This window comes from Musa acuminata, chromosome BXJ2-3 (assembly GCF_036884655.1).
Source record: "Musa acuminata AAA Group cultivar baxijiao chromosome BXJ2-3, Cavendish_Baxijiao_AAA, whole genome shotgun sequence".
Taxonomy (NCBI): domain Eukaryota; kingdom Viridiplantae; phylum Streptophyta; class Magnoliopsida; order Zingiberales; family Musaceae; genus Musa; species Musa acuminata.
The window spans coordinates 33,000,667-33,022,619 of NC_088340.1; the positions used below are offsets into that span (position 1 = coordinate 33,000,667).

The following is a 21,953-nucleotide window of genomic DNA, read 5'->3' on the forward strand; positions in this document are numbered from 1 at the left end:
ATGGACGAAATGTGGGCGGTGCCAGTCGAGGCGCCGGCGCTTCTTCGAGTGGACCCCATCGGTCCTATGGCCCTCATTTCCTACCTTCTTCTTCATTGGAGAGAGGTCGTCGGCCCAAGTAAAAGTCACTGGTGCGGTTGTTCCGGGTATGTGACGCATGGAACGGCGGGGTGGGTTTCCAAACATGGCGCATACACCCAATTCTGCGACGGCATAATCACTGGCTGGATCCAGTGGGGACCACGCGGCGTCCACCTTAACGATTGGTCGTAGGACGCCCTACAGAGAGCATTCATCTCCCTCCCCGCACTCCAGAAATCACTCACTATATTTGGTCCCTTCCGCCGAGGGAGCGGCTCCGCGGTTCGGGTACCGCCTTTCGCAAACTCCTCTCGCTCTCTCTCTCTCTCTCTCCCTCCCTCCCTTCCCCAATCATCTCATCACTACTGCGGTCATAACGAGCTAGAGAGACGTGAGGGGGTCTGAAATCATTTCGCTCGTAGTAAGTATTCCGACACTTGTTCAGATTTCAGTTATCTCTCTAATCTGCCAACAACGCGCGTCCATTTGATGCTTTATGTTTTCGATGAGTTTGATGAGAAGTTCTAGCTGCTTTTCTTTTCTGTGGAAGTGAAAAGGAATGATTTCGTTTGCCGATTTGCCTCTTCCTTTTTCGCATCTTGAAGCTTTCGGTGAATGAGTCATGAACATTGTTAGTAAAAAGATGGGTCAAGATCAGAGGTCGTAGCTCATGGGTGAAGGGTGTTGGGAATTTGCCCTTTAACATGTTATCTTGTGCAAAACAGATTCAAGAAGATAAAGCAACAAGAGATCACCGTTTCTTGGGCCTCGGCTAGGGTAATTTTGTGGGGGAAATTCTTGACGAAGAAAGATCAAACAAATAAATATAGAAGATTTTAAGAGAGATTAGAAGGGGGAAAAATGAGAGAGAGAGAGAGAGAGAGGAGATGAATTCACCAAAATATTTACACCCATTATCTAATGTCCTACTGTCAAATAAAGAACCTAAAAATATATATTATTATGGGAAATGGAATCTTTCTTCCGGATGTCTTTATTTAGTTAAAATCCATAATTTTCTATTTGATCAAAAAGGGTTGTATGTTTTCTTTTACATGGTGTTTATTTGGAGATCCTAAAAAAGTATCTTCAGGTAATGATACTGAATTTTGTACACACTAGAATTTAAGATCCATGGTGAATTTATTTAATGCGTTGATGTGCATCTTTATGAAATTGATCCTGATATGAATGACAGAGATATGATAAGTTTCTCACTTTATCTTTATTCCTTGACTAAAATTATAGTGCCGTAGATTTATTATTTGGATTTGCTTGTACTTGTTTACTGTTGAATTCTAATATTTTCCAGTAATTTTACTCATTTTTCCTGTAATTTCATATTAGGAGCTGACGCAAATAAAATAATTAATTTAATAGGTAATGCCATGGTGCATTTTTGATTTAGTGAAAAATGTGAGATGTATATGAGTATCCGCTGATGTGTTGACAGAGATGAAAAGGAATGAACTAGAGTACAAAAATCTTTAACGGAAATCATGCACAATTGGTTCATGTCATTTTGATTATTCAATTTGATTTAAAGTTGATGTTATCAAATTTAAAGACATATCTATTGGCTTTTATTTATTTATTTTCCTTCTTGTAGATCATTTCACCTGCTTTTTCCAAATTATATATATATAGGAATTTTGATATTATGCATATATTTTAGGCTAACTTAACTTGTTAGGCATGAAGGTTTCCTTTCATGTAGTGTCCAAAAGGATGATGATACAAACTCTTCCATTAAATATAAGATATAAAGGCTGTTTTTATAAAAATATTCCCCGAGAAAGTAGTAATACATGCATATAATATCAGTAGAGAGAGAGAATAAAAAGAGTTTGTGGATGCTTCTTTAGGAATTCTCCTTCCTTGAAGAAGTTAAATTCAGGATGCTTTCCCTATAAGACAATGCAAATACCAGCTTCATTTTTCTTCAATAAGGAATAATATAACTTTTATTGTTTTATAAATGCACTGTATGTTTGTATAAATATATTTGAGTCTAATATGCCATAATTGTTTATTATGTTAATGCCTTTAACAAGACCCAAACTGTAAATAAAATTTCTCTTTTGCTTGCATCACTTATCTAAACAGGTATTGTGGCTATATTTTAGAAGGTTTCTTGCCAACTTATCCAATCAAGATTTTGTATATTATCAAGCAACATTTTGAACAATTTAAGTTATTGAGAAACTAATATGCCTATATTTCCATTGCACAAAGCAAGAAAGAGAGATATACCTAACCCTTCAATCAAACAACTAGTTTTGTTGTTTTAGGTACGTCAACCAGACAACTACAAGATGAAGAGAGAGGGGAGGCAACATGGCATTGTGAGAAGCTCAACTATCCTACCAGAAGAGTTCAATCCAAGACGCAAGTCCAAAATAGTCAATTGTGTTGGTGCTTCTCCGACCACCAGATTCTTCACCAAGGCACCATCTAAGCCCCACAACCACTCCAAGTGCACGAGCAAGTGTCGCACTGCAAGGTGTAAGGGCTGCCATTCCAATCCAATGTCCAAGTCCAGGGACAAGGCCAAAGGTGCATATAAGCTAAAATCTTGTGATGTGGTGCTCAATCACCAACTGGTGGCATGGCGGGTGGTCAACGACAGCACAAGTTTGCCGAATTATAAAGTTGCTTCGGCAAGTGAGACCCTCAATCATTTATATGCCGATAGTTTGTGTGAAGGAGAAGATTATGACGATCATAACATGGAGGAAAATCTAGATTACGGCTATGGAGAAGTTTCTCCCGAGACTGTTGACTTGGAGGTGGGATGTAAGGGTGCCAAAGTTGAAAAGGTAGAGCCATTTAGCCCTGACAGTGATGAGGCTGGTGATATGAACTTTTATGTGGTTGGGATGTCCTGGGATTATTCAGATGGAGAATGGCTGGTGGTAGGGGAGATATGAAACTTCACTGAAGCAATTCAAACAGAGAGGAGGTTCTTACCTTGTGTATTCTTCTCCCCTTTTGCTTGCTCAGAACTAGTGTTCAGGACACATATTTCTGGACAAACACTATCGCTGTAATGTGTATCTTCTGTTGGTAAAACTGAAGCAATCTGCCATCAAAGCTAATAATTCAGAGGAAACTTATCTCTGAGTTTGTGTATCTTCTATTGTTTGATTAGAAGAAATTAGGACTTGCCTAGAAATTGCTTGCATGAGAAAGTTGGAAGACTGGCTGTTGAGTAGAAAGCTCAGTGGCAGCTAATAAGTCCTTGCTCTCTGATTAGATCTTTTCAGTGGAACATCATCACAACAAATGCTCAAATATCGTCCCCAGTAAATACAAGATTCTGATTGAGCCAAAGTGGATGATCATCGTACACCAAATAATAAACAGATTGCAGGCAAACCAGTTCCCAGAGCAATCAATCAAAAGACCAGCTGAGACGTGTCTTGTTAGTACCAAAGCATGTACTAGGATTTGTATACATCTTGAGGTTGCACAGATCTGCCATTTCCATGTGAAAAATCATCAGCAAATTGTGAAGAAGATATTCACAGCCGTTAATGGCAATTCATGATCAAGCTGACCCTATTCATCACTTGAGATGTTTGTTCACGATCCTACCAAGACAAAATGGAACCTGCGGTTTATACTGGTCCAAAGCCTCATCCGAGGCGCACTGTACCGCACTTCTTACTATTTACGTCTCCGCGTGTCGCGCACGGAGGCACTTCGACGGGCACCAGAGAAATGGCACTGCTCACCGCCCTTGCCTTCATCCTCTCACTCGCCGCTCTCCTCCTATACCTCCGCCGCGTGCGGACGCCGCGCCGCAGCAGCCTTCCGCCCTCCCCGCCGGCGGTCCCGATCATCGGCCACCTCCACCTCCTCTCCTCCATGCCCCACCACGCCCTCGCTCGCCTCTCCTCCCACCTCGGCCCGATTCTCCACCTCCGGCTCGGCCGTGTCCCCACCTTGGTCGTCTCCTCCCCACGCCTCGCCCGCGAGGTCCTTAAGACCCACGACGCCGCCCTAGCCTCCCGCCCTCGCCTTCTCTCCGGCGTCTACCTTTCCTTCGACTGCTCCGACGTCACCTTCTCCCCTCTCGGGCCCTACTGGCGCCAAGCTCGCCGCATCTGCGTCTCCGAGCTCCTCTCCCCCCGCCGCGTCGCCTCCTTCAGCCGCCTCCGCCGCACCGAGCTCCGCCGCCTCCTTGGGTCCCTCAAGCCACCACCCACTTCCTCCTCCTCTCCTCCCCCGCCCGTCGACCTGAGCGCCCGGTTCTTCGCACTCGCCAACGACGTGCTTTGCCACGCGGCCTTCGGGCGGCGGTTCTCGGACGCCGGCGGGGGTCGGCTGGTGGAGGTGCTGACGGAGGCACAGGCGCTGTTCGCCGGGTTCACCCTCGGCGACTTCTTCCCCGGGCTGGGGTGGGTGAACTCCGTTACCGGGCTGACGCGGCGGCTGGAGCGAAACCGGGCCGAGTTGAGTGCGGTCTGCGACGAGATAATCGGCGAGCACGAAGCGAGGCTCGACGAGGCGGATCGGGAGGAGGACTTCGTGGACGTGCTTCTGCGGGCGCGGAAGTCCCCAGATCTGGAGGTGCCCATCACCGACGACAATCTCAAAGCTCTCGTCCTGGTTCGCGCCGCTCCCTCTCTCTCTCTCTCTCTCTCTCTCTCCAACCGCCTCTGTTGTGGGAAGGGTGAGCACTGGCAGTACGGTGACGGGATCCGTCGCGGAGAAGACAACTCTGGCCTATGTCACGTCTGCCGCTTTGTTTCATCGTGACTCGTGGAAGGGAACGTTTGTTGTTTACCGGAGGGTCAACGAGACGCAACCCCTGTGGAATGCGTGCAGCCGACGGATTCTGTAACGTGGCGTCCTAACATGTGTCTGAAATAGAGGAAAGAGAGGCGATGCGTTCGGTAAACAGGTGTCGAGTCAAAATACTGACACGAAAGTACGTAAGCATTGGCACTGGACCATAGATGCCCATTAAGCCTCCCGAATATTGGGCTTCATGGACCTGTTTAGGCCCAAATCCTGCGCACAAGTCGCAATCCTGTCCTGGTTTGGGTTATTTTAGCCCTATTTGAAGTAAGATCCAAATCTTGTCTTCATTATCATCAGAAAAAAAAATAATATATATATATATATATAATTCTTATGTATAAGGTCACGTAATTCTTATGTCATCAAATTTTAGATTTATGTTTTATTTTATTAAATACTCGCATTGTTTTTTGGATAATTTTCCTAAAAAATCCTCATTTTAGGTTTTCCCACCCGCCTTTTGATTTTTCTCAAACAGTATTCCTAATTCGTAAAACATTCAAAATAACTCTCATCAACTATTTCTGTCAAATTTTTCCATCAGCTTTTTCACCAAATTTGAACTGTTACAGTATTTTCATTTGGTTCATGTATAGTATTTTTTAATAGTATTTTATTGTGTTTTTGATATCTTAATAAAAATACTATGAAGCTTTTGAGTAACATTATAAGTGATTACATAGTTATTATTATTCGTAGACCATTACAATATCATATTTTAATTGGTGTTCTTCAAGTAGGTTTTATGGTGTTTTTATTGTAGTAGTAATCAGAATACTACAACAAGTTAATTTTTTATTTTTATTTCGGTAATATTATTTTTAAATTATTATAAATACCTATTTAAATTTTAGTATAATATATCAAATAGTTTTTATTATGTTTTGATTCTATCTGATTTATTTATAATATTTTTATGATGATCAAAAACACTGTAACAGGTTAAAATAATACAACGGATAGGAAAAGTACAAACAAGTGTCTGTCGTATCGAATCGTACCGTCCGATACGGGCGGTATGTACCGGTCCGACAGATCAGCGGTACACGGACCGTTCGATACCGGTTCGCACTGTAGCAGTACAGTGTACAGTGCTACAGTGCATTAGTACACTGTAGCATTACACTGTAGTAGTACTATAGTGCACCAGTATATTGTAGCACTGTGCTATAGTAATGCTACAGTGCTCGGTATATCTGGGTGTATCGCTCGGTACATCGTATCGTACCGGTACCGAGTCCGGATCGAAATATCGATACGGTACGATATTACGAACCTTATAAACGATTAACTTTTTAGGAATAATTTAAGTATTTTTTGAATTAAGAGATACTATTTGAAGAAAAAAAAGGAGATGTTGTTTGGGAAAAACCCAAAACGAGGATCTATGATGAGGAGGAAGTCTTGAGTACTTAGTTTGTCCTTTTTCGAATAATTAGATTTGTTGTATCTTCATTTCACTGCATTTGTCCAGAAAGTGTGGATTCTAGTCACATTTTACTGTCCAATTGTGATATGTCAAGCAGGACATGTTTGTGGCTGGCACTGACACAACCTCAGCAACTCTAGAATGGGTGATGACAGAACTCGCAAGGCACCCTCGAGTCATGAAGATAGCACAAGAAGAGGTGAGAAGCATTGTCGGAGGCAAAACGGAGGTAGCAGATGGTGACGTCGACCAGCTTCACTACACGAAGGCCGTCATAAAGGAGACGTTTCGACTTCACCCTCCGGTGCCGCTCCTCGTCCCCCGGGAATCCGTCGACCCCTGCGTCATCGACGGCTACCACATCCCGGCGAAGACGAGAATACTGGTGAACACCTACGCCATAGGGAGAGACCCCCAGGTGTGGGAGAATCCGCTGGAGTTCTACCCGGAAAGATTCGAGAACAGCGACGTGGACGTCAAAGGTCAGAGCTTTGAGCTGCTGCCTTTTGGTGGAGGGAGGAGAGGCTGCCCTGGATATCCTTTTGCACTGGCTACTCTGCAGCTCACTCTGTCGAGTCTGCTGTATCATTTTGACTGGGAGCTGCCTCCGGGTGTGGGAGCTGATGAGGTGAACATGGACGAGATCTTTGGGCTGGCCACAAGGAAGAGGGAGCCCCTGGTGCTGGTGGCCAGAGAGAGAGCAGGGTGTGAGTTCGAGGAAGATGAGTCAACAGACACTTGATTACATGAATTCTGTGGAGAAAGTGATGTGAATGCATGGTATAAAATAAAGACTGCTAATGTTGAGATTGTCCCATTTGATGTATAATGATAACTATCGATTTGGTTTTATTTGATCTTTGCATCCACAATACGTCCTATATATCTGTTTAAATTGCATTAATTGCAGTGCATCTTATAAGAAGATTCTTACCTATTCTTAACAAAATGTACAATCTTCAATTCCATATGATCCACCATGTCAAGTATGGAACATGTCTTCTTCTAGGCCTTACATTAATCGAATGATGTAAATGAGTTCATCTGAAACTATTCCGCTCAGCAGTCCGAATAAACAAAACAAACATTCCACAATAACAAGAAAAGAACAATCTTCTCAGCCATCTGTGTAACAAAAACCTGGCAATGCCAATATGTTTTTTGATTAGCCTGATACAAGAATTATAACAAAACACACGTGATCAAAGAAACGGTGAGATGTAATTGACGATCGGCAGTCGCATAGTGATCTTGTCATCTAACTTGCTGCAAACATCATTTCTTGAAATTTATTGACAAGAGGAAACCAGTTTCTCAATGATTGTTCTTAGTGCCGGAGCGCTCACAGTGCATTTCTGATCCGTGAAACATGAGCGCCCTTCCTCTACGGCTCTGCAAAGATGAGGATCCATCGGCACCTTCCCGAGAAATGGGACTCCCATTTCCGCGCACATCTTTGCAGCCCCACCTCTACTGCTATCGAAGACCTCGCAGCATGAGATTACGGACAGCAGCTCCGGAGCATTTGATCTAATATAGCTAAGTGCCCACTCTGTTACATCATTCTCATGTCCGGACTCAGTCGACTTCACGAACCTGAAATCTGAAATCGACTGCCTCAACTCGCTCATGTTCTCGACAATCCCCAAAACTTGGATGCCAACCTTCTTGCAGAAACTGATCTCCTTTCGCACATCGATCAAAGACACTTGCTGTGGGGTGGTAACGATGATCGCACCAACTATGCCTGTGGCTTGCAGAAACTGTACAATAGAAATGTGCTCATCAGATGTTCCAGGCGGAGCATCAACCACAAGATAGTCCAGCTCACCCCAATCCACGTCCTTCAAGAACTGTTTTATGAGTCCATTCTTGCGAGGGCCCCTCCATATGACAGCCTCATCAGGATTTGGGAGCATGAAACCAATTGACATAACCCCAAGGTTCGATTCAACATAGACCGGGGACCAACCAAGGTTGCTCTGGTGGATATCCTGCCCTTCAAGGCCCAGCATTTTGGGGATGCTAGGCCCACATATGTCTATGTCAAGAAGGCCAACCTGGGAGTCCATCTCAGCCAATGCAAACGAGAGCTGTGCCGCGAAAGTACTTTTTCCGACACCACCCTTCCCAGATAGGACAAGTATCTTGTGTTTTATAGTTGCCATTCTCTCTGCTATAGTCACCAAGTCTGACAAAAGATCACACATCTCTCAGCAATTTGGTCATATTAACGAGTCTAAAAATCTTCAGTGTAAGATGAATAACAATAAGCGCTCCAAGCTAAATTGGTCACTATGTGATGATTCAAGCAAAACTTAGATGGACATGCAAAATAGGCCTTCAAACATAATTTACAACGTAAAGGCATTATCATCAGATAAGGAAGTCTTAATGTGGCGAGCAGATCTGTCAAGATATGACATTTCGAATGTCACCGACAATTAGGTAGCTTAAAAAGGCTTGGAGTACAGGTGATAATACTTCTGCAACAGGAAGAACATGGCACAGAGATACATACATGACTAATCCAATCAATACCTTACGAAGACAAATTAACAGAAATATTAACAAAAAGCTCCTAATAACAGAAAAAAGGTAAATTATGATGACCAAGAAAATGTTGACAAGAAGAGAAAAGTAAATAATAAAAGCAAGGAGGAAGGTAGAGGAGAGATGAGTAAAACGTAACATACGGCAAAAAGCATAGATACGACCCAAACGTGAAGTTTGAATCTGGGAATGGCTTGCGGGATCATTAGCCAACCAGATAATCTCATGTGCCTCAAACCTTGTACTCCTTGCGAATGTCAAGTATTCACTGTATGTACCCAAAAGAAACAAAAGCAAGAAAAGAAAATTTGAATTATTTGAAGTTGTTAAAATAAACATATGCACCACCAAAGATCAATTACACCTTTGCTTAGTCGAATCAGTACATAAATTTCTTCAAAGCCACTCCAAGAAGACTAATTTGTGTATCTAAATCAAGCTCATCTCTCACAGTGATCAGAGATGTCAAACAACCGATTCTCACTTAAACCTTATCATCTTAAACGTGTTCAAATTATCAACCTTATCCCAGAACAAAATACAACCAGAAGAATCAAGACTTAAACCACACCTTAGCATTACCCTGTCAAAAATCTTTCTGAGATATAACCTATCTGATCTTCCTTAGCATTAGTCCTTCATCAATGGAACATAAAATCTTAACAAAAATATGAGTTCAAAGATTCTCTTTTACAACATGAATAGAATTAGATCAAACTAAATCAAGCTTCATAAATCATACTAAACATTCCCGACTTTTTTTTCTTCGGTAACCAAAGGCTCAATTATTTACAGAAATTTCATCTCTGCGGGTACATGAAGTCATCCAGCAAATTCATACAAGCATCAACATGAAGAACTACTTTTCAAAGTTTAACTACTAAGTTTCAACTTGAAGAACTAATTTTCAATCTTTATATACAAAAAATCCGCATATTCTCCACCAAATAAAAGGAAAAAACCTGAGCTTTTTGATGTAACAGGGAAGCTTAGAAGATAACAATACCAGGGTCAGGGCCTTTTGGGGCAGCGGCACAGATTTGATGATTAGGGCACCCGGCGCAGGCATCTGCCTTCCCCGCCTCCTCTGACTGCGGCCCCGGGCAATCTGAAAACCCCTCAAAAATCAAAGAACAAAAAGAAGCAGAATATTTCCGCAAAGTAATATGTTATTTGCCGATAGAAAAGAAGGAAAAGATTCCTTTTCGAGCATTTTGGTCAAAGAATAGAAGCATACGCTCATTTGCATTCTCGGGGATTTGGTGGTTTCCATTGTCCATCTCGTCTTCTCCCCCTCTCTCTCCCTCGCCTTCTTGGGAGGAAATATTACATTGACGAGACTTTCATAAGCCGTATCATGTAGAATGACAAAAAAGCCCATGACACTGAACTCATCCGATCCGGATCCGACGGATGACAATCAATCTTCCATTTATTCCATGCGGTGGGGCGAAGAGAGATGATGAGAGCGATTACGCCGCCTCGCGTCGCCTGGACCACCGACGCCTTCCATTTGTTTGCTCGATTGCCTCTTCGAAGAAGATCTCCTCTCGTTTCGCCGAGAGCCGCAACAGCCATCGGCGACGCACGGGCGCTGGGTGGGGGTCCTCCAGGTACGAAAAATCTGGCGAATTTTTCTGGTTTCTGAATTGGTTTTGCTTCCCTCTTCTTCTTTCCGATTGACTCAGTGCACCATGCTCCTTGAGTTGACAAGAAGTGCCAAGAATTGAGATAAAGACTTCATTCTTGAGCTGTTTCCGTGTGATCTTTAGCTATTCTCTTCTCTCTTGTTGAATATGTTATGATTGTAGAGTTTGAATCCAAAAAATTATGGTCAAAGGAACACTCAAATCAAAAGAAAATGAAGCAGATTGGAAGTGTCTATCAATTCTCATGAGAAGTCATACTTTTTTTATGACTCAAATCAAAAGAAAATGAACAGGATTCATTCTTTTTTTATGACTCAAATGTCAACTCTACTGGATTTAGCAAACACAACTTGATGAAATTTAACTCTGAGAAAGTCAATGCATGTTTTTTTGTATCACCCTTAAATCCTTAATGAATTTTTCCACTGTAGCACATGATTCATTTTGATCTTTAAGCTAAGACCTACATGCATTTAGATTAAACAAATCATCATCATATTACTAATTAAGCATTGCCTACACTGAGTAGGTAGATTCACCAGCAGCAGATGCATGTGATCATCATCATGCTTACCCCTTTGAATCCGCCATTCAAGTAGCAAATACAAGATACATTTTTTTATTTCTTCCAGTATTATTGAAGGCCACCTGCTTGCATGAAGTAAAATTTAGATTTAAATCTCCTGTACATGCATGGGATTCCTTGGTTAATCACTTGATCAAATAATTATCGACTTTTTTTTTCGGTTTCTACTTTTACAAGTATATTTACAGCAAATAATTGATTCTGGATCACATATGCAATACATGCAATGTTGAACAAGCATTTGGGTGGCAACATCGACTAATTGATGCTGGTCAAAATCATGAGAGTGTTCTTCACATATTTGTTAGATGTAGATCTTAAATTTTCTTAACAAAATGGTCCTTGTAAGGATTCCAGGGACATCCCCATGCTCAAGTGATTGCTGTTGATGCTAAATGGGAATTCATAGAATGTAAATCTATTACAGAGTGAAACTTAGATTTCAAGAAACCTTCTTCATTCTGATATAGCAGCATGGAAACATTCAGGATTTGTTGCTGTTGCTACTCAATGGAAATATGCATGACAGTATTTTTTAGTTAACCTTTGAGCCAAGTGTGGAAGCATCATAGAAGAAACTGTAGAATTTGGTGAAGCAAGAAAGAAGCTAGTAGCAGAGCAGGTTTCTAAAATGATTCAGGCATTTGTCATTTGGATGTTGAGGAAATGTGAAGATTAGTAGTTGGAAGAACATTTTAGAATATAGTAATACTAGATACCATTGCATCTAAGAGTCAGTAGATGGGACATGATCTAATTTATACTCTTAAAGATGAACAAACCATTGTGTTGCTCAGATCTCATCAAAGATTCTAATATTGCATGATGAGTCTTAGAAACAGCAATTTCTGATCAGATTTTTCTATGACCAAAAAGGATACAGAGAGAGTGCAACTCTATTGAGCAAATACAACAAGATCAGAACAAAAGCAGTAAAAAAGAGAGTCTAAGAGACCAGCAAATGGCCCTCAACCACAAAGAGAAGACAATTTGAAGGAGAAAAAAGAGGATGGCAAATGCCCTGTCCTTCTAATGTAATCTGCTCTCTCCGAAGTCCTCGCGGCATGCTCATTCAGCCTGCCCTCCGCATTGGCTCTCTTCTCCTCTGCCATTCTCCGTGCCGCTGCCAACCTGCTTGCATGTTTTTCTTGGGCTCGCGACCTCATTCTTTCTGCCTTGACCTGTGAGTGAAGAGAATTGGTCATACCTCTGTTCAAGAAAACCAAGAAAAGAAGTGCTTGGAAGAACAGTATCATCCTAAGCATATGTTAGCTTGAATGCTGTCCAAGAAAGAGGATTTTGTTGTGAGTGAAGAGATTGATCATAATTAACGTGATGATCAAAACAGAAAAATAACTGTCCAAGAATCAGATCCAATAATAGGATTTTGTTGTGATCAGTAATGCATGTTTAGGAAATCAAAAGGCTTTGGTAACACAAAATGAGGAAGAGTGTGTATTGTTTCTGCACCTCCATCCTCCTCATCTCAGTTTCAGCTTTTCTTTTCTCATGATTCTCCCATGCTTGTATCTTCACCTCTTCACGCTTGTATCTGCAGGAAATGATGGAACGATCAGAAGCCAAGGACTTCAAGAAAGAATAAAAGAGATGGTGTCTGAGACCAATGGTAGTTTGCCGATCACTTGCAGAGGAACATACGGGTGGAATCATCACTGCTCTTCTAAGAATTTATCACAGTACTTCCGTTTGGATTCACCCAAAGCACAAACAATTGCAAAGGAGATTGCTTCAGTTCAGAACCACAAGAGCAGGGCAAGAGTAGCAAAGGAAGAACATGAAAACAGGTACTGCACCAGTTGGAGTTACCTTGCCGTGTATTTTGCTCGCTCTGCTTCGTCCCATGCAGTGGCTTGAGATTCCAGCGAATCCATGTTCTGATCTTGCACAGATGCATTCACCTCAGGATACTTGCTGCCGCCGATGGGAGCAGCTTCACCTCTGCAAGGCCAGCCATTGCCGCTCGACTTCCCGAAAGGCACTGCCTCGCTTCTCCTCTCCGGATTCCTCATCCCCGGCTGGTGGTCGTCGTGCTGTTCCGCGCCCTGTCGGCTTCTCCCCGGGGTGGATGACCTCGAAGAGAGCGGACTCTTCAACACCGGCGTCGTCGCTCGAAGCGGCGTGCCGGTCCGAGATGGTTCCTTGCTTGCGATCGGCGTCATCTCCGTGCTCGCGTCTCTCAAACACACCGATCTGACCACCACGGACGAGTCCTCGCTCGGCTTGTTCGTCCTCCACAACGGCTCGTTGCAGTCCACCTTCTTTGTTTCGGCTGCGTCTTGAGCAGCCACTGCGAGAGCCATGTCGTCCTCCAGAACTCCATCGGCGCTGCTACAGGAGTCCCGCCCTCTCTGGGACAATGAGGTGAGCAGCCTCCGGTCGTCGGCGTTCGAGTTCCTTGGCTTGCTCATGGAGTGCTTGTGGTCTGCCCGAGCTGAGAGCCCCACCAGCCATTTCTGGGCGTCGTCCCACTTGGAAGGGGTGGGCTTGGCGCGCGACCCCAGCGCTTTGTGGTGGTGAAGGGCCTTGGTTGGGCCGGCGCCACTGTGGAACTCGAAGCCGTATGCATTGCAGCTATGGTGATCCTGAGTTGATTCATGGCTACAGCTCCCCTTGCTCTCCACTGGCCTCATCCTCCCAGAAACCAGCTGTGATCAGCACAACATCCACTGTGCTAACTCTTAGAAGGCCAAGAAAACCTGCAACACTGAAGAATTCCCAATGGAGAGAGATGGCAGCTGGAATCCGCTGAGAAGTGAGCTAAGAGAAGCTTCAGATCATGGTCTCCTCCTCACACTGAACTCACCTGGACTGGGAAAAAAATGTGGCACCAAACACTGGTTGATCTTCCCAGAATCAGAGCGACACGAGAGTCTTTCCCAAATCTATGACAACCCTCAGCAGAAGCAGCTCATCTCAGTGTCTGGATGGATCTCCAAAGCCTACATGGTGGAGATAAAGAGGACAAAGGCTGCTGCAGAAAGAGGCATGCCATGGGTGTTAGTGTAAGGCAAGGACCGAGGAGGGAATGGAAATGGAGATGGCTCCAATGGAGGAGTGAAAAGATGGAATAATCCCACCTAGGAAAAGGCAAACTTTTCTCACCATTGGAGGGGAGAGAGAGAGAGAGAAAGCAGATGAGAAGGAGCCACAAAGGAGAGAATCTCTCTGGATTGAGCTGCAATGTGACAGAGGAAAGAAATAATAACTGTCAGTGTACTGAGTCTGTGGCACTGCCCCCATTCCTTAGTAGTTTTCACTATGCTGTCAGCCGGAGACCAAAAAGTATTTAAGCTTAGATTCTTAGCATAGGATGCTCTCTAATCACATTGTGCACAGATTTAGGTGTACCTTTTCGGATAAGCATTGATCACACTTTCTGAAGCTTAATTTATTTGAGATAATAACAAATAATTAATTCTTTACTAAGTAAGAGAAGGAAAATGAGATCGATGGACGGAGCTGCGCCTTAACGGCTAGTGCCACATCGACAAAAGTGGGCCACGTGAGGCGTGCGTGGTGGAGCAGCGCCTTCACGTGGGTGTTGGCGTTGGTGTTGGTGGCACTGCTGAATCATCTCCTCATTCATCTCATCATTGGAACCAAAGCCTGTTTGCTACAATGTAGCAGACAACTCCACAGTATTCTTTTGAATGTTTCTTTTCTCTCTAAATATTATTTGTTTATGTGATATATATATACCCTCCAAAATTTTATATTTATGTTTATCAATATATATATATATATATATATATATATGAATATTAATTAACATACTAATATTCAAGTAATAATTCAATCAGTGAACTTTCAATATTATATATTTTTAAATTAGTAAATCTTGTTTAAGCAAAAGCTTAGGAAATGGAAATTTAAAAGGCATTTTAGGTATTTAAAATTGTAATACTCTTTTAGTGGTGGTTAACCCAACTTTTAGTGGGTAATGCTAACAAGAGTGGCATGTATAGATGACTTTAATTAATATTTAAATATATGAAGAGATTATAGATATGCATTAACCCAACTTTTAGTGGGTAATGCTAACAAGAGTGACATATATAGATGACTTAAATTAATATTTAAATATATGAAGAGATTATAGATATGCATTAACCTAACTTTATCAAGTAATGCTAACAAGAGTGACATATATATATGACTTAAATTAATATTTAAATATATGAAGAGATTATAGATATGCATTAACCTGACTGACTTTATCAAGTAATGCTAACAAGAGTGACATATATAGATGACTTAAATTAATATTTAAATATATGAAGAGATTATAGATATGCATTAAAATGACTTTATCAAGTTATGCTAACAAGAGTGACATATATAGATGGCTTAAATAATTAAAATATTATTATAATATTTAAATATTTGAATAGATTTAGATATTTACCATGAGAAGCATTGACTGTCTGAATTATTTTACTAACAATTGCATGTAGGTTTACTCATGAAGACTCCTCTTGTAAAAACAACAAAAAAAAACTCTTTTATCATATCAGTAAGTCTTTATCAATATGGGGCCAAAATCAACTTTCTAGCTTTCAATTATGAATTGAAGGCGATGGTTAGAAGACATATTGGAAAGTGACCTAATCTAAGACAAAGGACATGCCATATCCAACTTTTAGGGTCCCTCACATGTTGTGGTTTGGAGCACACCAATTCCCTCAATTGGTGGCCCAATCTATTTGCGTAGTAAAGTAGACATCCATAAACATATAACCAAAGTGAACAACAAAAGCCCCTTTGAGTGGTCCCTATAATCTCATCTACCCCATAATTGCTCTTTTATATGCATTTCAATGATATATAACTTCAAAATGGAAGAATTCGTAGTAAGTGTTATAAATAATTAATTATTAAATTAAGTCATTATAATTAATTAATTTTTATTTATTATTTATAGTGTAAATTATTCTATTTTTTGAAAATATGAAACCCAAATCATTTTGATCTTTATTAGCTATGGGAGAATTTAATGATGGACAAGTTATAGATGTCTGTCAATCTATTCTTTATCATGAAATTATACGATCAAGATAAAAATGTTGACGATCTTTATTCTTATAGAGTGGTTTTGAGGTAAACTAGTATATTTGGTTATTATTCCTTAATTTATTTTACTTTGTAATGGATCAACTAATATTTTTATTAGTTTTCAATTATAAGCGACATACCATGCATTTGGTACAAAGAATTACAAACTCAATCGTAAGACCACCCTAGATAACTTTATTTGATATATTTTTGTTCTACTATATAGCTACAAATATTGGCATCTCTTAGTGATAAATCTTCGGGAGAAGATCTACTCTCATTACAATTCTCTTCTCAAAAAATCACATTCAAACATATTTAAATTAATGATAAATATTCTAATTTGAATAGTTGTGCTAAAAGAACACTTATCTTATGTTAAGTGTTTATTTATTGAAAAATAGATAAAAAAAATTTCAAGGATATATCGGTAGTTGATTTAGACAATCTCCATCATAGCATTGTAGAGAAAATGATTAGTAAGGATGGAAGACAAAGGTGGTCAAATGCCCTCAACAAGATGAATCGTAAATGAATTATGTCATTCATATTTGTCAAGTTAGGTGATTATTGTACTAATCCATTTTATCCTTATTTTTAAAATAATGACTACACAATATTTGTGATGAAATACATAGATCATTTGTTTGATAGACAAAAACATAAAATTTAGCCAATGAGATATACTATTATTTAAGCTCCAAATTCTCAATGCTATATTGGATGACTATATTATTATGTGGCAAGGGATAGAGACATTAGATGATTATTGTTATTAACTTATATGATGACCTTTGTTGTTTTAGAATTTGTTCGACAATGTCATATTGGTTTGGAATTCAATATGATTGATGTTAATATGAATTGTTTCAATGTCATGTTAGTTATCTGTTTCATTTGTGAATTACTTAAAAATTATTATCAATAAGTCTCTCTATTATGATTCATTAAATGTGATTATCATGTTTGCCACTTATGTGTCAATTTAAGGTGGTTTATTTTTTAAATAAGTTATTTTGAGTTGAATTTATGAACAAGAGTAACTCAGAAGATAACTCGAGTGTAACTGTAGTATAATTCAAGTGTAAATATTAAAATTATCCCTAATTTTATCTATTTTTTTAAAACTATAAGAATATATTTTTAATATATTTTATATTAATTTTTAAAAAAAAATTAAATACAATAGGTATTGAAATAAGATATTTCTAAATTAAATATGTGATCTAGAGTAACTCGAGTATAACCCAAGTATAAATTAAATATAAATATCTTCAATTATCTTCAAACCTACTCAAACTTTCCTAAAGCTATAATAACATATTTATAACATATATTGTTTTTATTTTTTTATTTTTTTATTTTAGAATCAATTGATGGTGAAATATGAGATATCTATATTGAATCTATCATCTAATATAACTCAAGTGTAAATCAAATGTAATATATCCAAATATCCTCAAACCTACTCAAATTTTTTTAAAGCTACAATAATATGTTTTATAATTTTTTATCTTTTCCTATTTTATAGTTAATACATGTTGAAATAGAAGATTTTTATATTAAATTTGTGATCTAATGTAACCCCAATGTAAATATCTCTAATTATCCCCAAACCTACTCAAACTTATTTAAAACTATAGTATCATATTTTAAACATGTTTAATAGAATTTATTTTTTTTATTTTTAGATAATATCAAATTTTATTATTTTGAAGACAAATACTATAGATTTTGGTGTTATAATCGCATGGTTAAGAGATGGTGCTACCACCCTAATTTAATACAACACTACCTACTGATGGTACCATCACCTATCTATCAGTATAACTCTAGTGTAACTCTACGGTATATTCTATTATAATTCTATTATATACTTGAGTTAGTTACATCGAGGATAAATTGATCAAAACTTATCCAAAATAATCATGACATGATTCTAAGTTGAGTAGTGCTAGTTATTTAATTTTTTAAAAAATTTAGCATAATTAATAAAATTTGGTATACGATGATCCAAATATTAGATCGTAATTCTATTATATTCGTAATTCGAGTATAACTTAAGTTAAAATTGACTCAAATTAGAATCAAATTCTCTAAAACTATCATGATTTCAAGTTATTTAGTATAATTTTTTATATTTTAGATTATTTTAGTATAATTATTAAATTTTGACATGATATGATGTAAATGTTATATCATAATCCTATCCTATCCGTAACTCGAGTGTAACTCCAGTTAAAATTTACCAAATCAAAATCAAATTCTCTAAAACTATGATAACATAATTTTAAGTTGATTAGTACTGATTTGTTTTTAGATTATTTTAATATAATTATTAAATTTTGGCACGTGATAATCCTAACAAAACATATCTCAACCAACAAATCCACTCTGTAAATATCATCAAAAATATTTCTACAACAAGAATTATAATATCAATTACAAATGATAACTTCAGATTTAAAATTATCATAAGTTTATAATGTCTCATAATATTACAACACACTTAGCATAAAATTATATAGGTATACTATACATAAAAAAATCGTCTCCTATAGCCAATGATAAAAAAAATTGATCAAAACTAACCTACACAAAAAATAAAGTACCATACTACTTTATATTTTAGAATATTAACTTATACAATCAATGAAAAATTACATTACTGTAGATTGTGACCTAACTATTGACACCTCGAACATAATTATATCTTAATTCTATCGTTGCCTGCTTCATTTTGCTTGATCGTTTTATGCTCTTAGGAGGTAAGATAATCATACTATCAAGTTTTTTAATCCAAAGCTATTTACTTCTTATTGAAAAGATGGTATTATTGTAAGTTTTATTTAAATATTTTAAGAAATCATCATAATAGTCATATTGGTTGGAATTCAGCAACCCTAAAGTAGCTATTGCTAAATATATCAAAACGTCAAAATGAATATTTTTTTTTTTCAGATCTATCTCGTGTTATTTTTTGTCTTTGATATTTCTTTCTCGATAAGGGCACCAATGTACTAATCATAGTATAAATAAAATAACTCAATAACTTTCCTTCGTATGATCTCGAACATATATGTTATTGGAAGTGTATAGATATCTTTTAGATCTATTTATTATTTACATTGCATATCATAAAAAAATAGAGTATCTCACTTCTCTCTATCTATTTCTGAAATCTAATAATAACTTTTTATATATATTTTCATCAGTTTTCATATATATATTCATTGGTTCATCGATATCTCGTCCGATTCTTCGATGTATCGTCTTCTCTTGCGACCTATTGCCCAATCGGTTGGTTGACTTCTGCAACTCTAATTTTTTTGGCATAATTTTCACTCTTCTTAGCCCGAGGTCTTCTGTCGATACGTCGATCGATTCTCCAACTCGACGTCTAATCTTTTGACATGTTCTATTTTGGCTCAACATGATTCTTCTTCAACCTAAAAAAGTTTAGTTGCTTTCCTATCATCACCTACTAAATTCTTTGAAATAATGTGTGCCTTTGTAAATATTTCTTTAATTACTATAAGAACTTTAGAATTTTTATCTAATCATGATGTATGCTAAGATATTTTTTCAACTTGAGAAGAAATTATTCTCTCTCCTCTCAAATTTTACTACTCCAAATATTATAGGAAATAACGTTATTAGATTTAGGGATAGTGAGGTATTGAAAAAAATAAAAGGATAATCTAAGATCCTAACAATAAAAAATTAAATACTTAGTGTCATATTGAACTGATCTGATCCATTAAATATAGTCCACTTCAATTCATCACACCAGTTTAAATCAGAAAAAAAATCAAAGTATCTTTTTATAAATTTATTAAAGATATTTTGATCTAATTATAAAAGCTACCTCTTCGAACAAAGCAATCATGTATTATATATTATTTCGATGAAGACGACATTCATATGATCTGACACTACAAACAAGGGTGACATTATGATCTAAATCTATACAATTAATGTATGCCAACAAAAGTAGCTTACACGGGATCACAAAGCTAAACATACTAGAAAGGGGAGCATCATAGCACATGGAAGCATCGAGGGAAGATGGCATCATTTCTTCGTCTCGAGGCCATTACCACTGTCAGGCAACACAAAATAATGTTAAGAGGAGGCATCCAACAGCCATCCAAGCAAACAATTTGTAGCAAAAATATTTGATGATGATGATTAGTATGTTATGAGTCATTATTTATCCTCGTTAGCACGGATTTATGGGATCCAAAATGTTTCACTGATAGTAGATAGATTATTTAATTGTGGGATCCCAAAAGATATTACATAGCAAAAAAATAGAAATAATACGATTCATACTCCTCAATACTAATAGAAATTATAGTTATTTATCTTTAATAATATAATTATCAGAACCTCTCGAGATCTTATGATGGGTGTCATTCATCTTTTGTCATCATTAAGAGGGCACATAATCTCATAAAATTTTATTTTTTCTACGTAGAATTATTTAATTATTACGATGAGTATAAGAAATTATTTAATTATTATTATGTACTTACCAGAAATATAGAATTATTTATTCTAGAATCCCAAAAGATATTATCGTAAGTAGATAACAAAAAATAAAAATAATACGATTCATATTCCTCAATTGATATTAGACTAAATACATTAGTACGATACCTTTAGTTTTATGGTTATTTATCTTCAACAATGCAATCATCAAAACCTTCTCTAGTCACGACATCTAGCGTTCTTGCGTCTTATGATCATCATTAATGAGGTCACATAAACCCATAAAAAATTATCCATTCTATATGACTTTTGTATGATTTTACCTTTTCAAAATCATATGGATTCCAAAAAAAAAAAAAAAACCTTTTGAGTCCTATTTCTCTGTAGATGTGAAACCCATCAAATCTCAATTATGTATGAATGCATTATCTTGAGTCAGCACAAGCATAATAATTTTTACAAGAAATTTGAATACTGAAAGAGGGATGATGGTTGCTCATGATTACACTAGAAATGCACCTGTCTGTATCCTTGTTATCATTATTGTGGAATTCCATGTGTTATGATGCTCAGTAGCACAATTGTTAGAGGAATTTTTTGATAGTTTGAACTTTGAACCCTTAATTTGCATGCCAAAGAAGCCATGATAGTTATGCATCTTTGTGTAAATTATGGAACTTACATAATCTCATGACCACATGCTACTTGTATATCACCACATAAATAAAAAGTACATGATGATTCATCCACATCTACAGTCCAAAGAAATATCCAATTAGTTTTCCTCCCATCCTTCACTTATATGTTGAGTTGTTGTTACATTTTAATGATCAAATTTCCCTCCTCCACTGTAGTAAAAGCAAAGTTAAACATAAGACATGCTTAAGCTTTCAAATATATATTCAATTGATATGGTACCTGAAAAAGAAAAAAAAAAAAAAGATAACTAAGAAGCAATCAATCAATTAGGCTGATAGCAGTGTATCTAATTAACATCTTTAATAAGATTTTGTAATTGAATTATAGCTTCTCCATAATTAACTTATTATTATACAATATTGAAAATATCGATTTGCTTAGTTGATAAATATTTGATTGTTGATGACAAACATATTGGATCAAATTTTGTATTTATTACTTACCTCTTGCAAAAAAATAATTAAGTCATAACTTTTATGCACATCTACTTATTTGAACATTCAATTAATAAAATTGGTGTAAAAAATTGAAACTAGAAAAAAGGGATTAAAAAAAAAAATACATCACTAGATTACCTCAT

At 37.7% G+C, this 21,953-nt stretch overlaps 4 protein-coding genes and 1 long non-coding RNA gene across 6 annotated transcripts; 3 read left to right on the top strand and 2 right to left on the bottom strand.

Annotated features, from left to right (window-relative positions):
- On the top strand, positions 1–3,011 carry LOC135607570 (uncharacterized). The gene is made up of 3 exons (XM_065099512.1): positions 1–146; positions 807–858; positions 2,373–3,011. Exons 1-3 carry the CDS (start codon positions 1–3, stop codon positions 3,009–3,011), a joined length of 837 nt encoding a protein of 278 aa, XP_064955584.1.
- A 612-nt stretch (positions 3,012–3,623) lies between these two features.
- LOC103978547 (tryptamine 5-hydroxylase) lies at positions 3,624–7,171 on the top strand. Its single transcript, XM_009394377.3, has 2 exons — positions 3,624–4,695; positions 6,417–7,171. Exons 1-2 carry the CDS (start codon positions 3,688–3,690, stop codon positions 7,059–7,061), a joined length of 1,653 nt encoding a protein of 550 aa, XP_009392652.3. The 5' UTR covers positions 3,624–3,687; the 3' UTR covers positions 7,062–7,171.
- Positions 7,172–7,447: 276 nt separating this feature from the next.
- Positions 7,448–10,480, bottom strand: LOC135607763 (cytosolic Fe-S cluster assembly factor NBP35-like). 2 transcript variants are annotated; one of them, XM_065099807.1, is made up of 3 exons: positions 10,110–10,480; positions 9,879–9,980; positions 7,448–8,510 (listed from the first exon to the last, which is right to left on the bottom strand). In XM_065099807.1, exons 1-3 carry the CDS (start codon positions 10,150–10,152, stop codon positions 7,609–7,611), a joined length of 1,047 nt encoding a protein of 348 aa, XP_064955879.1. In that variant the 5' UTR covers positions 10,153–10,480; the 3' UTR covers positions 7,448–7,608. The 2 variants fall into 2 exon arrangements, with proteins under 2 accessions (XP_064955879.1, XP_064955880.1); XM_065099808.1 differs by lacking the exon at positions 10,110–10,480 and adding an exon at positions 9,016–9,140.
- Positions 10,481–11,907: 1,427 nt separating this feature from the next.
- Positions 11,908–13,758, bottom strand: LOC135607761 (remorin 4.1-like). The gene is made up of 3 exons (XM_065099806.1): positions 12,935–13,758; positions 12,578–12,659; positions 11,908–12,288 (listed from the first exon to the last, which is right to left on the bottom strand). The coding sequence occupies exons 1-3, from the start codon at positions 13,756–13,758 to the stop codon at positions 12,076–12,078; spliced, it is 1,119 nt and encodes a 372-aa protein (XP_064955878.1). The 3' UTR covers positions 11,908–12,075.
- On the top strand, positions 12,655–14,434 carry LOC103978516 (uncharacterized). The gene is made up of 2 exons (XR_010485257.1): positions 12,655–12,912; positions 13,032–14,434. It is a non-coding gene; the product is annotated as an uncharacterized LOC103978516 (long non-coding RNA).
- The last annotated feature ends 7,519 nt before the right edge of the window (positions 14,435–21,953 follow it).